This window comes from Gymnogyps californianus, chromosome 5 (assembly GCF_018139145.2).
Source record: "Gymnogyps californianus isolate 813 chromosome 5, ASM1813914v2, whole genome shotgun sequence".
Classification (NCBI taxonomy): Eukaryota; Metazoa; Chordata; class Aves; order Accipitriformes; family Cathartidae; genus Gymnogyps; species Gymnogyps californianus.
The window spans coordinates 17,695,840-17,710,990 of NC_059475.1; the positions used below are offsets into that span (position 1 = coordinate 17,695,840).

General features: G+C 37.0%; 1 protein-coding gene across 3 annotated transcripts in view; it reads right to left on the bottom strand.

Moving 5' to 3' along the window:
- Nucleotides 1-15,151, bottom strand: part of KCNQ1 (potassium voltage-gated channel subfamily Q member 1) — a 368,161-nt gene that overhangs the window by 260,888 nt on the left and 92,122 nt on the right. For all 3 annotated transcript variants that reach the window (XM_050897770.1, XM_050897772.1, XM_050897771.1), the window contains exons 3-6: nucleotides 13,923-14,049; nucleotides 11,508-11,586; nucleotides 10,460-10,556; nucleotides 9,694-9,834 (exon numbers count right to left, since the gene is read on the bottom strand). In XM_050897770.1, coding sequence (XP_050753727.1) covers nucleotides 9,694-9,834; nucleotides 10,460-10,556; nucleotides 11,508-11,586; nucleotides 13,923-14,049 — 444 coding nt within the window. The remainder of the gene's footprint in view (nucleotides 1-9,693; nucleotides 9,835-10,459; nucleotides 10,557-11,507; nucleotides 11,587-13,922; nucleotides 14,050-15,151) is intronic.

The following is a 15,151-nucleotide window of genomic DNA, read 5'->3' on the forward strand; positions in this document are numbered from 1 at the left end:
AGATCCTGAAAACATAGTCTAACGCATCACTAATTCATATGATACATTGAAAGCAAGAACAAATAATTTAATGCACACATGCAGGAAACATCTGTTGAGTCTGGGTTTCAAAACACCAAAGTAAAGATTACTACCACAGTGATGTAGCATAACAAGGCTTATTAAGTCATTATTTGCATGAGCTCAAGGAAAGAATGGATTTGTTTGAAGCAGAAGGATACACTTGGCATCTGAGAGCAATTTAAATTCACCTATGTCACAAGCTATTTCTGAATTTGGAAGTTAGAGAGATTTTTATCTGTGACTTTGAAGAAGGCTAACCAAATCAGAGCATGTGAAACCACACGAAGCTCTCAAGCAGTTGAAGCACACCTCCATTGCTGGCTGTTCAGATTTTCTTCTGACAGTATGGGCTTCAGCTGCGCAGGACACAGAGGATGTTAGTCCCAGACAATAATATAAACAGGCCATCCCCACCTTGTCCTGCAGTTGCTCCTAGTTCACTTGTCTGTTGCAATGCATACTACCCAGTAACTGCAAAAATGCAGGCAATGCCCAGGGCAGCATCTCTAGGGGAGGAGAGAAGGGAAGGGCAGATTTACAGAGGCCAGATGTTTGGTAGGGGGGTGAAGGGATGGAGAACCTGGATTTGGGGAAATAAAAGGTCATGACAAGTGCTTCAGGAAAAGTGTGGCTGTTGGCCACTTTAATAATTGTCTATTCGTACTAAAAGATGAGACACCAGAAGGAAATCCTGTGGATGTAAGTTCCAACCTGAGCTATACCTCAGAAACACACGAAGCAAGGCATCCATACTCAAACTGTCTACCTTGTAAGCAATATCACTACATGTCTGTCAAACACACAACAAAGGGACAGCGCTAGCTGCTTGAAGTGGTGATGTTAAAAGTTTATTGCAAGTTGCTGATGCTCAAAACATTCAAGTATTAGCATTTAATTTTTAATGTAAGTTTTTAAAATGTGGCTTATTTCCAAAACTGTTACATATCCTACAAAATTATTCTAAGAATTAGTAAGGTTACTTAAGTACCCAAGTACCTTTCCCTGTATTCCTGAAACTGTTGTTGAAATACCACCTTAATTCAGGGCCTGAGGAACTGAAGGGATGACATTATCTCCTTACCTACATAAGGCGGTCAGTTTAAAAAAAAAATAAAAATTCTAAATTCTAATTACAATTTCCTGTTCAAAAAACATGGTATAAAAAAGGAAATATAATTATGGGAAGAGTGATGGCCTCTAACACCTTCTTACATAAAAGATTATGAGAGAAGATAGTGGTTTATGCCTCAGTTTTTAAAAAGATTTACAAATCCTTGCCATTGAAAAGTTTTATCAACTATTCTGTGTTACAATCTTAACATCATGTTGAAATATACACATTAACTAGAAATGTGAAAAGAAATAGGTGCTTTTGAGCTGACTGAAGTATAACAGAAGAAAGATTCATTTGTCTCCCCTTTCCCACCACCCCCCTGGGCCATCCCTTCTGAATTGGTCTATATGAAGCATCAGTGACACAAGAAAAATATTTTCTGTGCTGTTTGTGTAGGAGTTTTTAAAAAAAACAAAAACATTTTGGAAATTGGATTGCAAATCAAAGCACGTGTTTAACATTCTTCTCTGCCCTCATAACTCTAATCCATCTACAAATACATTGTATTCCAAAATTACATTTTCTTTTTTCCCCAAGATATATGCTGTTGAAACCTTACATGCCAAGTTTCTGCCCTAAATGAATTTTTACAGCCAGATTATAACCCCCTAAAGAGTACAATACTAATTTTACAGTTGTAAAATAGGATCTTATAATGGAAATACTGACTCAACTTCTACTCTGCCATAGTAAATATGTTGGCATAATGAAATTAAATTGATACAAGAGCTCACACATTAAATTTTCATTGAAAAGCAGCATGTAAAACTAATTGTTTTAATTAGGAACAAAATCATATTCATCCATTGACTATTTCAGAACTTTGATCTGATGTACATCACCACAGGCTTTGGTATTAAGACTAGTCTTGTTCCTATTAAATATGCATCAATAGTCTGAAGGAGGAAATAGGAAGCAAAAATCCATACAGCAAGAAGAAATAGTAATGTTTGTCAGCACTGAATAGGGAAGGGATTTTATTCAAGGCTACCAGGCTAAAGTGAGCACAGCAAACTAATCAGGTGAGTAACAATGCTTACACAAATCCTTGCTGTGTGCCTTGCAAAAATGTGGATAAACAGCTACAAAATACAATAAAGCATGATTCAGAGGTATTAAAAAGGCAGACATCACAGGACTGAGGGAGCAAACACAAGCTAAAAGATTTAAAAAGCCAAGCATTAAAGCAAATAAGGGAAAGTCACCTTATAGAAAATACCTTAACTACTTTGTTTCTAAATTTGCAGCACTGCAACTTCAAAATCAATTGCACTAGGTATTGTTTTGCATACCAAATACCACTCAGAACTTTCTGACCCACTCGCAATACCCATCTTGATTAAATCAAGTAATACAAGAACAACATCCAGTGATATACCACAAACATCGACTGGCTCCCTGACTTCTTTGCAATTGAAGTATAGTAAATTGCAAAATGGTTTGAATGCTCTCCTGTACGCCTAAGCATAATGAACATGTTAGAAGCCTTTCTACTGCTTGACGTCTTATTCAGCCAACTGCATTCATGCAAGTTGAATATAAAGTAGAATCTTTCCAAGTTGCTGAACTCCATGCAGCACAAGTGCAAACAGATTAGACACTCATGCTCTTATTTTACTGTGAAGTATGCAATCTGTATAAAGCTAAAAAAAACCCTAGTGATCTTTTGATATTTTGAATTCTTTTCCAAATGACAATATTTTTCTTCCTTGTGCATAAGGATGTTAGCGATAAGAACCAATTCACACAACATAAATTCCACTTTCTGCTCCCTATCACCTCTATGTACATTGCAGCACTCTGAGAAGATTCAAGTTACACCCTTCAGATGAACAAGTTAAGAGAGTATGTTCTACAGGACACACATGTTTTGAAACATTGGAATTAAAATTGTAATCCAAAGCTGAAGAAAGGACTTCCTGGTCATTACTATTACAAACATTTAAAGGGGATACTTGGATTCTTTTTCTTCTTAAAATTTCAAAGTTATTTTGATAGTTATCATTGCAGGCTCACACCATCATTCTTGATGCAGTTGAAGTACATAACTGAGACATAACCACATCTGAAGGACACTGAAACACTTCTAACAACTTAGGATATGAAATGAAATGGAACTACACATCAAATTGCAAACACAACAAACAGAATATATTAACTTCAGTGTCACTCTCTCAAATAATAGATCCTCAGTGCCCCCTAGCCATCACCCTTTGATCTTAGTTTAATACCTCCTCAAGGTGTTATCTTCAGCCATCAATCAGTTCCGACCAAATTACTGGCCACTCTAAACCTCCTAATCAAATGGTGGCCCAAACTAAACATCTCCACTTGTGAGATCTCAGAGATAAATCTAGAAGACTCTTAAAAAAAATGGCTGATGAAAACTAAGTTGAAGCATTGAGCTCACCTAAATTTGCAAAGGCTGTTCTGTGCAATGAAAAAAGCGACTACAGCAGCTTTAACCAAGTCAGTAAGAATACAAGGGTTGAAGGGATTTTCTAGTTGCTATTCCTAGTTTCTGGCTAGTTCAAGTCAGCCATGTTATGTCATCTCATTGACTATCTCTTGAAAATGCAACTCCATCTGAAAAAGAACTGGCTTTTCCCCTCACTGTTCCTGTTGGGACGTTATTCCAGAACCTCATGCTTTTGATGGTACTAGACATTCTTGTAGGCTCCTGTCTTCATTTCTGAAAGATGGATTTCCAGCCTTGTTTATCTGTTCCATCATTTCATGGTCTCAGTTTATCCCCCTCCTCTCTTCTGTTGCCTCACTCCTGCAGTACGCACACCTGCAATACAACACGCTCCAAAGGCCGCTGAATCCCTTTCTCTGTGTGTTTAGCCTCACAAATAAAAGCTGTTTTCACTTGCTCTTGGTAAAATAGTCTATTCATTCCCTGGATCATCCGGGCAGTAGTTCTCAAGGATGACAAGCTACAGGACATAAACTTGCATAAAAATAGGGAGAATTGTTCATTATTAGTGAAGGTATAGGCAGAGTGTTGGGGTTCATCTGAGCTTTTTTTTTTTTTTACCCTTCCCCCTACAAGCACTCCTACCAAAATACAAAGGTAACTAAATTAGGAAAACATAGTTCAGCAAAGACTTAAAACCTCCCAGGAAGATGGTTATTTGATTTTTTTTTTCATTTGATCATTATTATGATCATTTTTACTTGGAGTGAACAGACAATTTTAGATCTGAACTCAGTAGTAAACGTATACATGGACACAAGCAATAAAACTCATAGGAGATCTAGCAGCTTTGTATCCTAGCCTGATAATTAATCCATCATCAGTTGTTTAGATTTTACAGTATAGCAATATCCACTTTCTTTGGGAGGCTGCAGTATGCCAGCCCTTCTCTGCTTACTGATCAGATGAATGGGAAATGGTGGGAGGTCTGCTGGCCACCATCAGTCACACTGCTGGCAAAGTCAACAGCCAGCTCTGCCTATTGGACTTTATCTCACCAGTGTTGAACTTGAGCACATATAGGTCTTAATCTATAGTAGAGGAGTTTCTCTTATCTAGACCTTGCTCAACAGACCAATTCTGTACAAAAAAATGTCAGAAAAAGCAGCCAGTTGAAGTAGTACCCTCTATATCTCAGTGTGATATTGAAGGAAGTGCTGCGGAAAGTTATCAACATATGCAGATAGTTTGACTACAATTTCTGAACTGTTCGTGGAAATTCTGCGGCTATTTATTTTTCCCTTCAGTATTAGCACTATATTACACCTCACAAAATATAGCAATTATACTGAAAAGAAACAGCATTATCTACGTACAAGGGAAAAAAGAATGCTTAAGTATATACAAGGTAGCCAAAGATCTTAGAGGGAAGTTTTAAAACACCTTCCTATGAGGATAATTCTAGCTATATGACAGAGGAAAATCAGAGCAAAGTTAGTTTCAGCCTCCTACAGACCCATTTCAACAGGAGCACAATTTGTGTTAAATATTGAAATGAAAATTAAAGCTAAATGCCTTAATTATAATTATTTTTTCTAGATCCTGACATAGAAAATTATCTATATTTTGAAATACTTTACTTTTGTTTCATCAAATGGAAAACAACTGCTGAAAATTTCTGGATTCTTCTAGATATAATTTTTTTCCTAGCTCCTTGATATCTTTTGATAGAGGTTTAAAGATTTGCAAATTAAGAAAATAAGTCCCAAGAGTGTTCTCTAGAAGTAAGAATATCTACATCTGTACTTTGTAAGTAAGAATTTTAAAAGGTTTCTCCACATCTACCCCACAGATCTTCATTAAATGAGAACAAAATGTAGTTGGAGCTGGTCATGGAGTTAAAGCTCAGAGATGAGAAGGCAGTTGCAAGATGCATAGATTGCATGCAAAAAGCATTTAAAAATACTAACCCTTACATCTTCCGACCCCCACTCAAGAAATTCTTAAAATAACCAACTCCGCCCCCCAAACCCAAACTCTTCATCCCAAAAATGGGGGGGGGGGGAAGAAAAAATGTAGGATAACAGGCCTATAGTTGGTATTCTTGCCTTGTAAACCACAAAGAATAAAAATGAAGTGTCGCCTTCTGTCTAACATTGAAGTCAGTGTACAGTCCTCAACAGCTTTTTTAATTTATAAGGGGGGGAAAAAAGGGTTCTGAATAACACAAGATCCCTTTTATGTAGCAATTTTTCAATATTTATGTTCAGCTATTTATAAATTAAATCAGATCTGTTCTAATTTAGCAAAAGTTCTATGCATGTGTAGTTTCAACTGGTATTTCCTGCAACTCTTCAGCAAAGCTTTCCCACAATTTTGATTTTCAATTTACATTAAGCACATACTGATAGGCTTTGCTAAATAGGAACATGGTTTCATGTATGCTTAGAAGTAAGCAAACTTATCAATGTTTTGTTGAATTTGGTCCTTGGTGAGAAAGCATATATCGATGAATTAAAGCAACAAGAAACTCTTAACTAAAGCTGGTACTTGCAGACAATTGCTCGATCCAATTCAAACCAGTTCAAAGGAATGGGCACAGTGTAATATCCATGCATGCCTATATTCAATAATTGCTTGTGGCAAATAGTGTTCATGATCAAAGAGACTGTTAGTGCAATCCACATAACGGTTTTTCTGAAGGATGTTTGTTCAGATGTGAAGGTTGGAAATTGTGTATCGTTCAGTGGATATCAAAAGGAGTGCTCTCCTCAGCCTGCCTGAGGCATGACTGAATTTAATGCTTAAGGGAGGGGAGTTCAGGGAACCAACCACAAACAAAAAGAAACCCCCACAAAAATATCAGAGACAGCGAGCCAATAACATTCTCTGAAGGTGGTCATCTTCGACGGATTTGGTGAGAACATCTAGCATCTTATTAGTTTGTTGTTTTTTTTTTAATTCTTGTTTTTATTGTCCAGAATCTATACTAGGTCTTTAAGACTTTTAGTCTGGACATGAAGGACAACATAAGCAGACTAATTTTGAATACTAGCACTGGGGAGCTGAAAGGTGCATCATCTTAATTGTATTTTACTTGCAAATATTAAACTTGTCTTTTGAAAGACATACCAATACGCAGCCATTGGCAGAATTATTTATACAACATGTGCTGCATTCAAAACCAGCAATAATATAGACAAATCTTTACTCTATGTCACAAGGTAACCTTAGGTTTCTTCAAGAAGCCCATAAACTGGAATGGTGAATAGCTACAGCCCAGAGTTCTCAAGGAAATTCAAATAAAGCCCAGAAGGCCAATTTACATATGGAAATGGAAAAGCAATATAGATTTATAAATAACAACAATGACAATGAAGAACATTTAATTAAAAGTTATGCACCCTACGGGTATGTCTATAGGCAGCAAAGCACAGTAATATAAAAGTACCCAATTCCAGATGCAGTTTAGTTGTGGTAACACAGACCTTTTATATGGTTTACTTTATGCTATGCTACATATTCTATTGCTGCTACCCAAAGAACTTGTTTAATAGTGTAGACATATGCTGAGATAAAAAAAAGTGCAATGTTGTAGAGTGAGAAAGGGGGTGTGAAAACGTTATCAAGTACTCTTCTTTTAGAAGTATTCTCTGCTACGTAAGGTAAATGGACTTTCAGAGAAGTGAGATCAGCTACGTTGCCAGACAGATCACACATCTATGATGGTGTTTGAGACAGGAGCTGTGAATTATCCTCTTCTGTGTGTCCAGTTCAAAACAGACTGAGACAGGTTTTCAGTGACCAGAATTTGTGGTGTTTAAGCGATTCTGAAAACTCTGGCTAAAACATAACTGAAACTTTTGAGACCTAACACTTTGAGAAGGTTTTTGTATGAGTTTGAGACCTTCATTAGGAAGCATCCTGATATTTAATGACCTCTCCGTTATTGTCCTAACTTTACAGGGCTTTTTCCTAGCAGAAAGCATGAAGAATATTCCAGTATCAAAACACCAGAAATGGATGGACCTGAATGCATTTCAGTTTTGTTTTGCTAAATCCTTTTAGCAGTTAGCATAAGTATAGCATCTGCATTTAGAATTTACTGTCCTTGTTCTGCTCTATTTTTAGTATTAAAGAAATTACATTATGCATTCGTTGAATGCAGTCTCACACTTCAGGGGGCATGCTGCAACATAATAGAAGTTATAACAGAGAAAGACTATTATCATAATTAAACTTACTGACTAAATAAGTTTATTGTAATCAGAAAGACAAAATAACCTGCATGTCTATTAACTGAGCAATAATTCCCTGAAAGAAGAATATTTCAATATCCTGACAGATCATATTGCTTCCATGGAAGGTTTTACTGTATTTTCAGTAAGCCCATCTGATCTGTCACATACTCAATTTTTAATGCCAACGCCAATGACAGCATGTGTTTTTAAATGCAGCTACATCTGCCACTTAATTACTGAGTCATCTGACCACTGTACTGGAAAATAAAAACGCCGTGACGACATGAAAGCATTGAAAAAGCTACTTGCCAGAAAGCCACTTCCTTGTGCTACACAGCAAGTTTTCTGATCCTAAGAGAGGCTGTATTACCATGGCAGACAGCAAGAGGAAAGAATTCTGCAGCAGATCTTAGTAGCAACCTAAAGAAAACCTGTTGTATTCAAAAAAGGCTACATATGCGTTTCAGCACTAGGAGACCTGCAATAGACTTGCTCATCAATAGATCTCTCCTTCCTGAAACAGCAAGTGGTACTGTTTGTAGAGAGAAGACTACATAAGCACACACACGCAGAGGTTTATTAAAAATATTTCTTAAAAATATGTTTTATTAGTGAAACAGAGGTGTTAGTCCTATCATTCTTGTACATAAGACTTACTAGTAGTCTCATTTTTAACAAAAAAAGAAACAACGCCTTTTGATTTCAAACAGCAACAAGAAGACTCTAGAAGATCAGCACATTTTGAAAATGCAAGCATGGAATCATTAGAGATGTCTATGCATTTTAAAGATCTGTAGCACTTAATGATGACAGCTTGTTTTATTAAGCTACCTACAATTAAAACAGACAAAAACAAGTCATCGCTTGAATGCTAACGATAAGGAGAAACAGCTTCCCAAAAGTACCCTTCTTTGAACTGTAATAGGAAAAGGAAAGGGAAACAATTACAGACGGGAAATCCCAGAACAGAGCAGCCAACCTAATATTTGCATATCAAGCAAGAAAAGAAAGAGGGAATTGTTACTAGCAGAAGCAACAAAATAAAAACATTTACTAAAATATAGTCCCAGAATAGAGCTGCCAAACTAGTAAGTACATATAATAAACAAAAACAGAGACAACTGTCCCTAGCAATAGCAAGAAAGCAGAACTTTATTAGCAGAACTAAAGATACATCTACACCAAAGTGTGGCAGCACCTTAGAGAAACCTGAGAAATCTCTGAGCAAGATGTTATGTCAACATAGCACAGACGAATGCCACATAAGGATACTAAGTGGGTTCCAAAGCAATATAACCACTTTAAAACAGTCCTGTGCCTGGATTTCTTAAGTATCTCAGATGCTCCTTGTTCTGGAATTAGTCCATTCTGAATAAACATGGAATTACTGTCTCAGGTCGAACTGCAAACCATAGATATCTGTTTAAAAAAAATAAAAAAACCCCCAAACAACCAACAAAAAAACCCCCCAAGCACACACACAAAAAAAACCCCAAAACACTAGCCCTGATTTAGCAAGACTCTTACCACCTTAGAAAGTTGAACCCTACCATAAGAAAGGTAGGAAGAAGTAATCACTATAACAGAAGGGAAAACAGGATAAAGTAGTAAGACTAGATGTTTCTACATCTTGTACACATAATTTGACCACTTCAGAACACATAAGACTATAAACACCAAATAAAACTACTGATCATCTATAGTATTTTCTTAGAATAGAATTACAAAACCAGAAAGTGTATTGAAGCAATAAGAGGCCATTTCAAAGTGCCGTTTTTACCCCAAGCTTGGTTGAACTTTACTCCACATTTGAAGGTGTTAACTACTTTTAGTACATGTGAAATTGCTATACTTACTACTCCCCACCACAGGGCATCTGCATAGCTGCCAAACTCTGTTTCTCCAGAATCATTTACAGCATCTTTTTCAGCCAGGTACACAAAATAAGAGGAAAAAATCAGGCCCAGAAATCCAATGTAGAGTGTAGTTATCAGTTCCTGCAAACAGAATCAAAATAACAGCATTATGATATTATTGAGACACTTAAATTACCTATCACTGACTTTTTTTAAAAGATAATTAGAACAGAAGAATGTAATTTCAGCAATTAATAAACATTGACATCGATTGTTGGCTGTGCAAATTAACAAAAATCCACTGAGCTCAACGGTGAAAGAATTTACACCATTGCTGATGACTTGGTCCAGCATGCACATTTCAGAGTCAAAACAACCTCCTCACTTGCAAGCAGGACTCGTTAACCTTTTGGTCATCAAAAAGTAATTGAGTAATTTTTTCAGACAGTGCCACATTCAAAACAACTTTGGAATTTAGATACATATTTATAGAAATATTCAGACTAGTTTTCAGAAGTCTCATTTTCTGTGGTTAAGTCCAACTACAAGTCAAAAGTTTGCCTAAGTGGAGGTGAATATTTTTAATCTTTTAGGAACTTTTTGTCCCTTGAACAAGGCAGAACAACCATACTTGGTTAAAATAAATGACTGCTTGCCTCCACACTAAATATATTTGACATCATCAGCATGTCTGCATACATGCTGTTCTGAATATAAGGACTTCTGCATCAATTATTATGCCATTCCTCAGAGTACTCAAACTTACTTGTCTGTGTATGAACACTACTGATCCCAGCAGCCTCCATGTACCACCCTGACGGTCAACATGCAGCATTCGTAAAATCTGCAGAAAACGGATGCCCCTGGAACACAATTTTTAAATGAATGAAGAGACTAAAGATACAAGAGAAGAAAGAGAGGCAGAGAGGGGAAGTCTGTCTCTTCCAAAGGACCGTTTTAAGAGAGACACATAGCATTTTATGTTAGACTTAGCAGCCTGTCTCTTTTCACTCCATTCACCCATCTTTCATCTTGTTATGAAGACAGCATGGGAAGATTGCACAAGAGAAGGACAGACCTTTGTACACATGGCTAGTAAGGATAACTCAAGGATTCAGGAATTTTGGACACAGACTGTGAGTGCTCTAGAAATCATTCATCAACTCATATTTGACCTGCTTGCCAGGATGGGAAACAGCATACAGAAATAGCTAACTAAAGATCTGAATTCCTCACCTTTGAGGAATTTCATAGGCAATTTGAACTAGACAGTCCAATAATATTTTAAAATATTATTTTATGAGAGTCACTGCAATCCTAGAGCATTGCTGCAGCTAGCGTGCAGAGCACAGTACACTGCCATGTCCCTTTCAAGAAAACCAAGTGGTGTGATCTTCCTGAGCACTAGGTGGATTCAGTCTATCAGGAATTCACAACCACTAACCCCAGGCATTTTATGAAGAAGCAGCTTGAAGACATCAGAGACATGAAGCATGAAAGAGTTGCTATAAAACTGAGCCAAGAAACTAAAACAGGATTTGGGTAGAACCCACGTAGTTGGGGAAAGGGGGCGGGGGTATGTGCACCTCTACCTCACTAGACATAAAGGCATTACGACCAGACAACACATGCAAAATTTTATTTCCCCTACACTTAATAGGATCACTGTTTCACACCCGTACATGATTGGTGATCTGCTCTGTTACATGACTGAGCAATGACTTGTTTCCTCCTGCAAGAATTGAAACAGGAGGTAAAGAAAAAAAACCCAACTTACTCAGACAGCACTATTTTCTTTTATTGCATATAATTACCTGATAGCTGAGGTTGCAAAGACTTGACCTTTAGAGCCCACACAAAGAACTATCATGGAAGCAACAACTACAATTAAATCTGGAAAATAAAAGTCAATTGAAAAAATGGGTTAGCAGCATCTTGCAATACTTCTGCAAGACTGTTACTAGAACCAATGCCAATATTATTTTAACAATTTGAACAGTCACTCCAAATTAAGATTTTTGTTCATATATCAAGAGATCTCTATTGTACCATATAAAGAAAATATAATTGTGTGATATGATAGAAAGTTTTTACTGTGATGGCTCCAAGATGGCCACATTCCAGATCAATGACGAGAGTGATACGAGTTACTGTAACTCCAGGCCTCAGCGGCCTGGAATCCTTATTAGCTATAACCCATGAGGAATTTCAGCAGTTTCTACCTATTATCTCTTCTGTGTATCTTATTTTCTCTGCTGGTTTAGACAGTATTTTATTCATTGACAGAGGATTTGGGTTTATTTCATATATAAGACAATTGCCTTACTATTATTTCATCTGTCCAGGTCTAAAAGTGAGACAAAAGTTGGAATTAGTGTATGAGTCTAATTTAGTTTAAGTCAGTCATTACCCTAGGACTGTACTCTAAATCTCTGTGCCTCAGGCCTACTTAATTTTGGAAAGGAACTCTGTATTTTCGAGAATGAAATACTTCTTGATACTTATATGGGAAAATGGAACTTTGTTTTACTTTCCATGCTGAAATAAACTCAACGATGTTTCAGACCCCTAACATTCTAGGTCTCAAGAGAAATGGATTGTGGACAGAGTGCAAAGATGCAGTCAAAGCCATATTATAGTTGCAGTCACACCTGAGATACAGTTGTTATTGATATATATGCACAGAGAAGCTAAACTAAACTATTTTATGATTGTAAAAATATCCAGGTAAAAAATTTTGTAATTTATATTCAGCAAAGTTGTAGATAGTTTATGAAAAACTATATCTTCTACTCAACAACAAATTGTGTTCCTGAGTAGTGGAAAAAACTATGTCACAGAACAAGAATTACTATGCTTCTATAACAATACTCCTCTTCCAAAATCTGGTTTGTTTAATCCATATATATTTAAGTGCTTCAGGGCAAGGGTCTTTACATAGTTCTCTCAATATTTGCTAATAAAATACAGATTGATTTGGGATTATTATGTTTCTTTCAGTGAAATTGTTAAATGCATGACAAGCATTCTAAAAAAAATAATGGTTTGTGTCATATATGGAATATATGGATGTAATTTCTAAGAACACTGAAGTCACGTTAGGAAGCCAGCTGCAGTCAATATCAAGGGGAGTGTCCTGGTTTCAGCCAGGATAAAGTTAATTTTCTTCCTAGTAGCTGGTACAGTGTTGTGTTTTGGATTTAACATGAGACTAATGTTGATAACACACTGATGGTTTTAGTTGTTGCTGAGTAGCGCTTATCCTAAGTCAAGGACTTTTCAGTTTCCCATGCTCTGCCAGCGAGGAGGTGTACAAGAAGCTGGGAGGGAGCATAGCCAGGACAGCTGACCCGAACTAGTCAAAGGGATATTCCATACCATAGAACATCATGCTCAGTATATAAACTGGGGGGAGTTGGCCGGGACGGGCGGATCGCTACTTGGGCATTGGTCAGCATGTGGTGAGCAATTGCATTGTGCATCACTTGTCTTTTCTTAGGTTTTATTTCTCTCTCTTTTCGTTATCTTCCTTTTTATTACTATTATTATTATAATATTTTATTGCAGTTATTTAACTGTTTTTATCTCAACCCATGAGTTTAACTTTGTTTTTTCCGATTCTCCTCCCCTTCCCACCAGGGGAGGGGAAGGAGTGAGCGAGCGGCTGTGTAGTGCTTAGCTGCCAGCTGGGGTTAAACCACGACAGGAAGTCAGGTGCCCATTTCCAAATGCATCACTGAAAACCATATTTTAATCCAGTACATACACAAAGTAACTCCAGTGCATCTATCGTGCTCTACCATGCAGTACGTAGCTCAATTAGAGTGCAAAATAAACTCATAATAAATTATTCAAACGGCTGCTGGGGGGGGGGGGGGGGAAGGCTGTTCAGTATCTTTAAAAAAATACAGTTGTAGCTATTGTACAGTGTCTGGGATCCTGAGGTCACAGGAGACAGGACTATGGCCAAGACTTATTTCTGGCAAAGCTTCAGATCACTTGTGAAAAGAAAACACTCTGCTCTTCTGGAAAAACAAACCAAGCTACATTTGTTCTCAAATGACAGTGCCATGGATTCCTGAAAGGAAATTCAGATCTACCTTAACGCTAATGACAAGAGCTCTTGCTCTAACTTGGCTTCAACTACTGCAGAAATTCCACTTCTCAAAACTTTCAAGGACAAGTTTTACTTGTTGTTTACATCAAGTTTGCAAGCTGTGCATACTCACCAATGATTGAAATAGGCTTCCTAGCAAAACGAAGCCTTCCCCATATTCCAACATATTTACTGCGGCATCCTGCTGACCATAACCGAACCACATATTCTGTTCCAAAGAATACCACTAATACAATTTCCTAAAAGAAACAGACAGGGAACTAGGTTAATTCTCTACTGCATGTCTTTCATCTTTTTTCAGAATGGATTAGGAAATGCTAAAATAAAATGTAAAATTTGGAAGGTGAAAAAAAATGTTAACTATACCAAAATGATCTAAAGTAACATAGAAGAACCTGTAAAGAAAAGATTAAGAGCAAGTTTAAATACTGTAATTACATGCAGTTTGGCTTGTCTACACATACTAAAACTGAAAACCATTCTGTGCAATTCACTTGGTCTAATTCAAACAAAAGGTTTCCTGACTGAGCCAAAGAAAACAAGCACAGTCTGTATTCAGAAGATGAGTATTTTGCTAGCATATTTCATTTCAGGAAGAGGTGTGCTTCACATTCCATTTACCATATCAGCTTAACCTCCCACTTATTTACACTTTTTCAGTCTTCCTTTAATCTCACATGGATTGAAGAAAGATTTCTAGTACCCATTACCAATATGTCAGTCTCCAGCTGCACTGAAAACATAGTGAGATCTTAAGCACGCCTTTCCCATCCTCTTGCCAACAATTAGACTTCAGCAGAAACAGAGGTCTAGTCCTGAAGCACTGCTGGTATCAAGCTACATGCTAACCACAGACCTACGCTAAGGTATGACTTTGGAAATGCCTACAAAGCAATAGATGTCAAAGACACCTGACATTCTTGTTAATTAGACAGAGGTACAATTATGTCGTATTTGGAACTTAGTCAATGTGCAGATAAACCTTGCTTTTCTACAGACTGGTTGAGCACAGCATACTCAGCATAGTTTCCTTGAGTATCAGGGAGCTGCAATACTTCCTTACTGGCCACCTTGATTAATAACTGGTCACATTCTCTATCAGAGCCAACAGCAAAATCTGCTAATCGGAATGGTAACAGTGGCTTGTAATAGAAAACACACAACACATGGCATATGGAAAGAGTAAAGGAGAGAAACCAATCATAAGGTATCACAGTTATATAGGATAATGCAGATTAAGAGAACAAGCTGCTTATTTCATAGAGTGATTTAATATAAAGAGCAACTGCAGAGAAGACAACATGCTGCTGAACATTTTACCCAGTCTCCTCACTTTTCTGC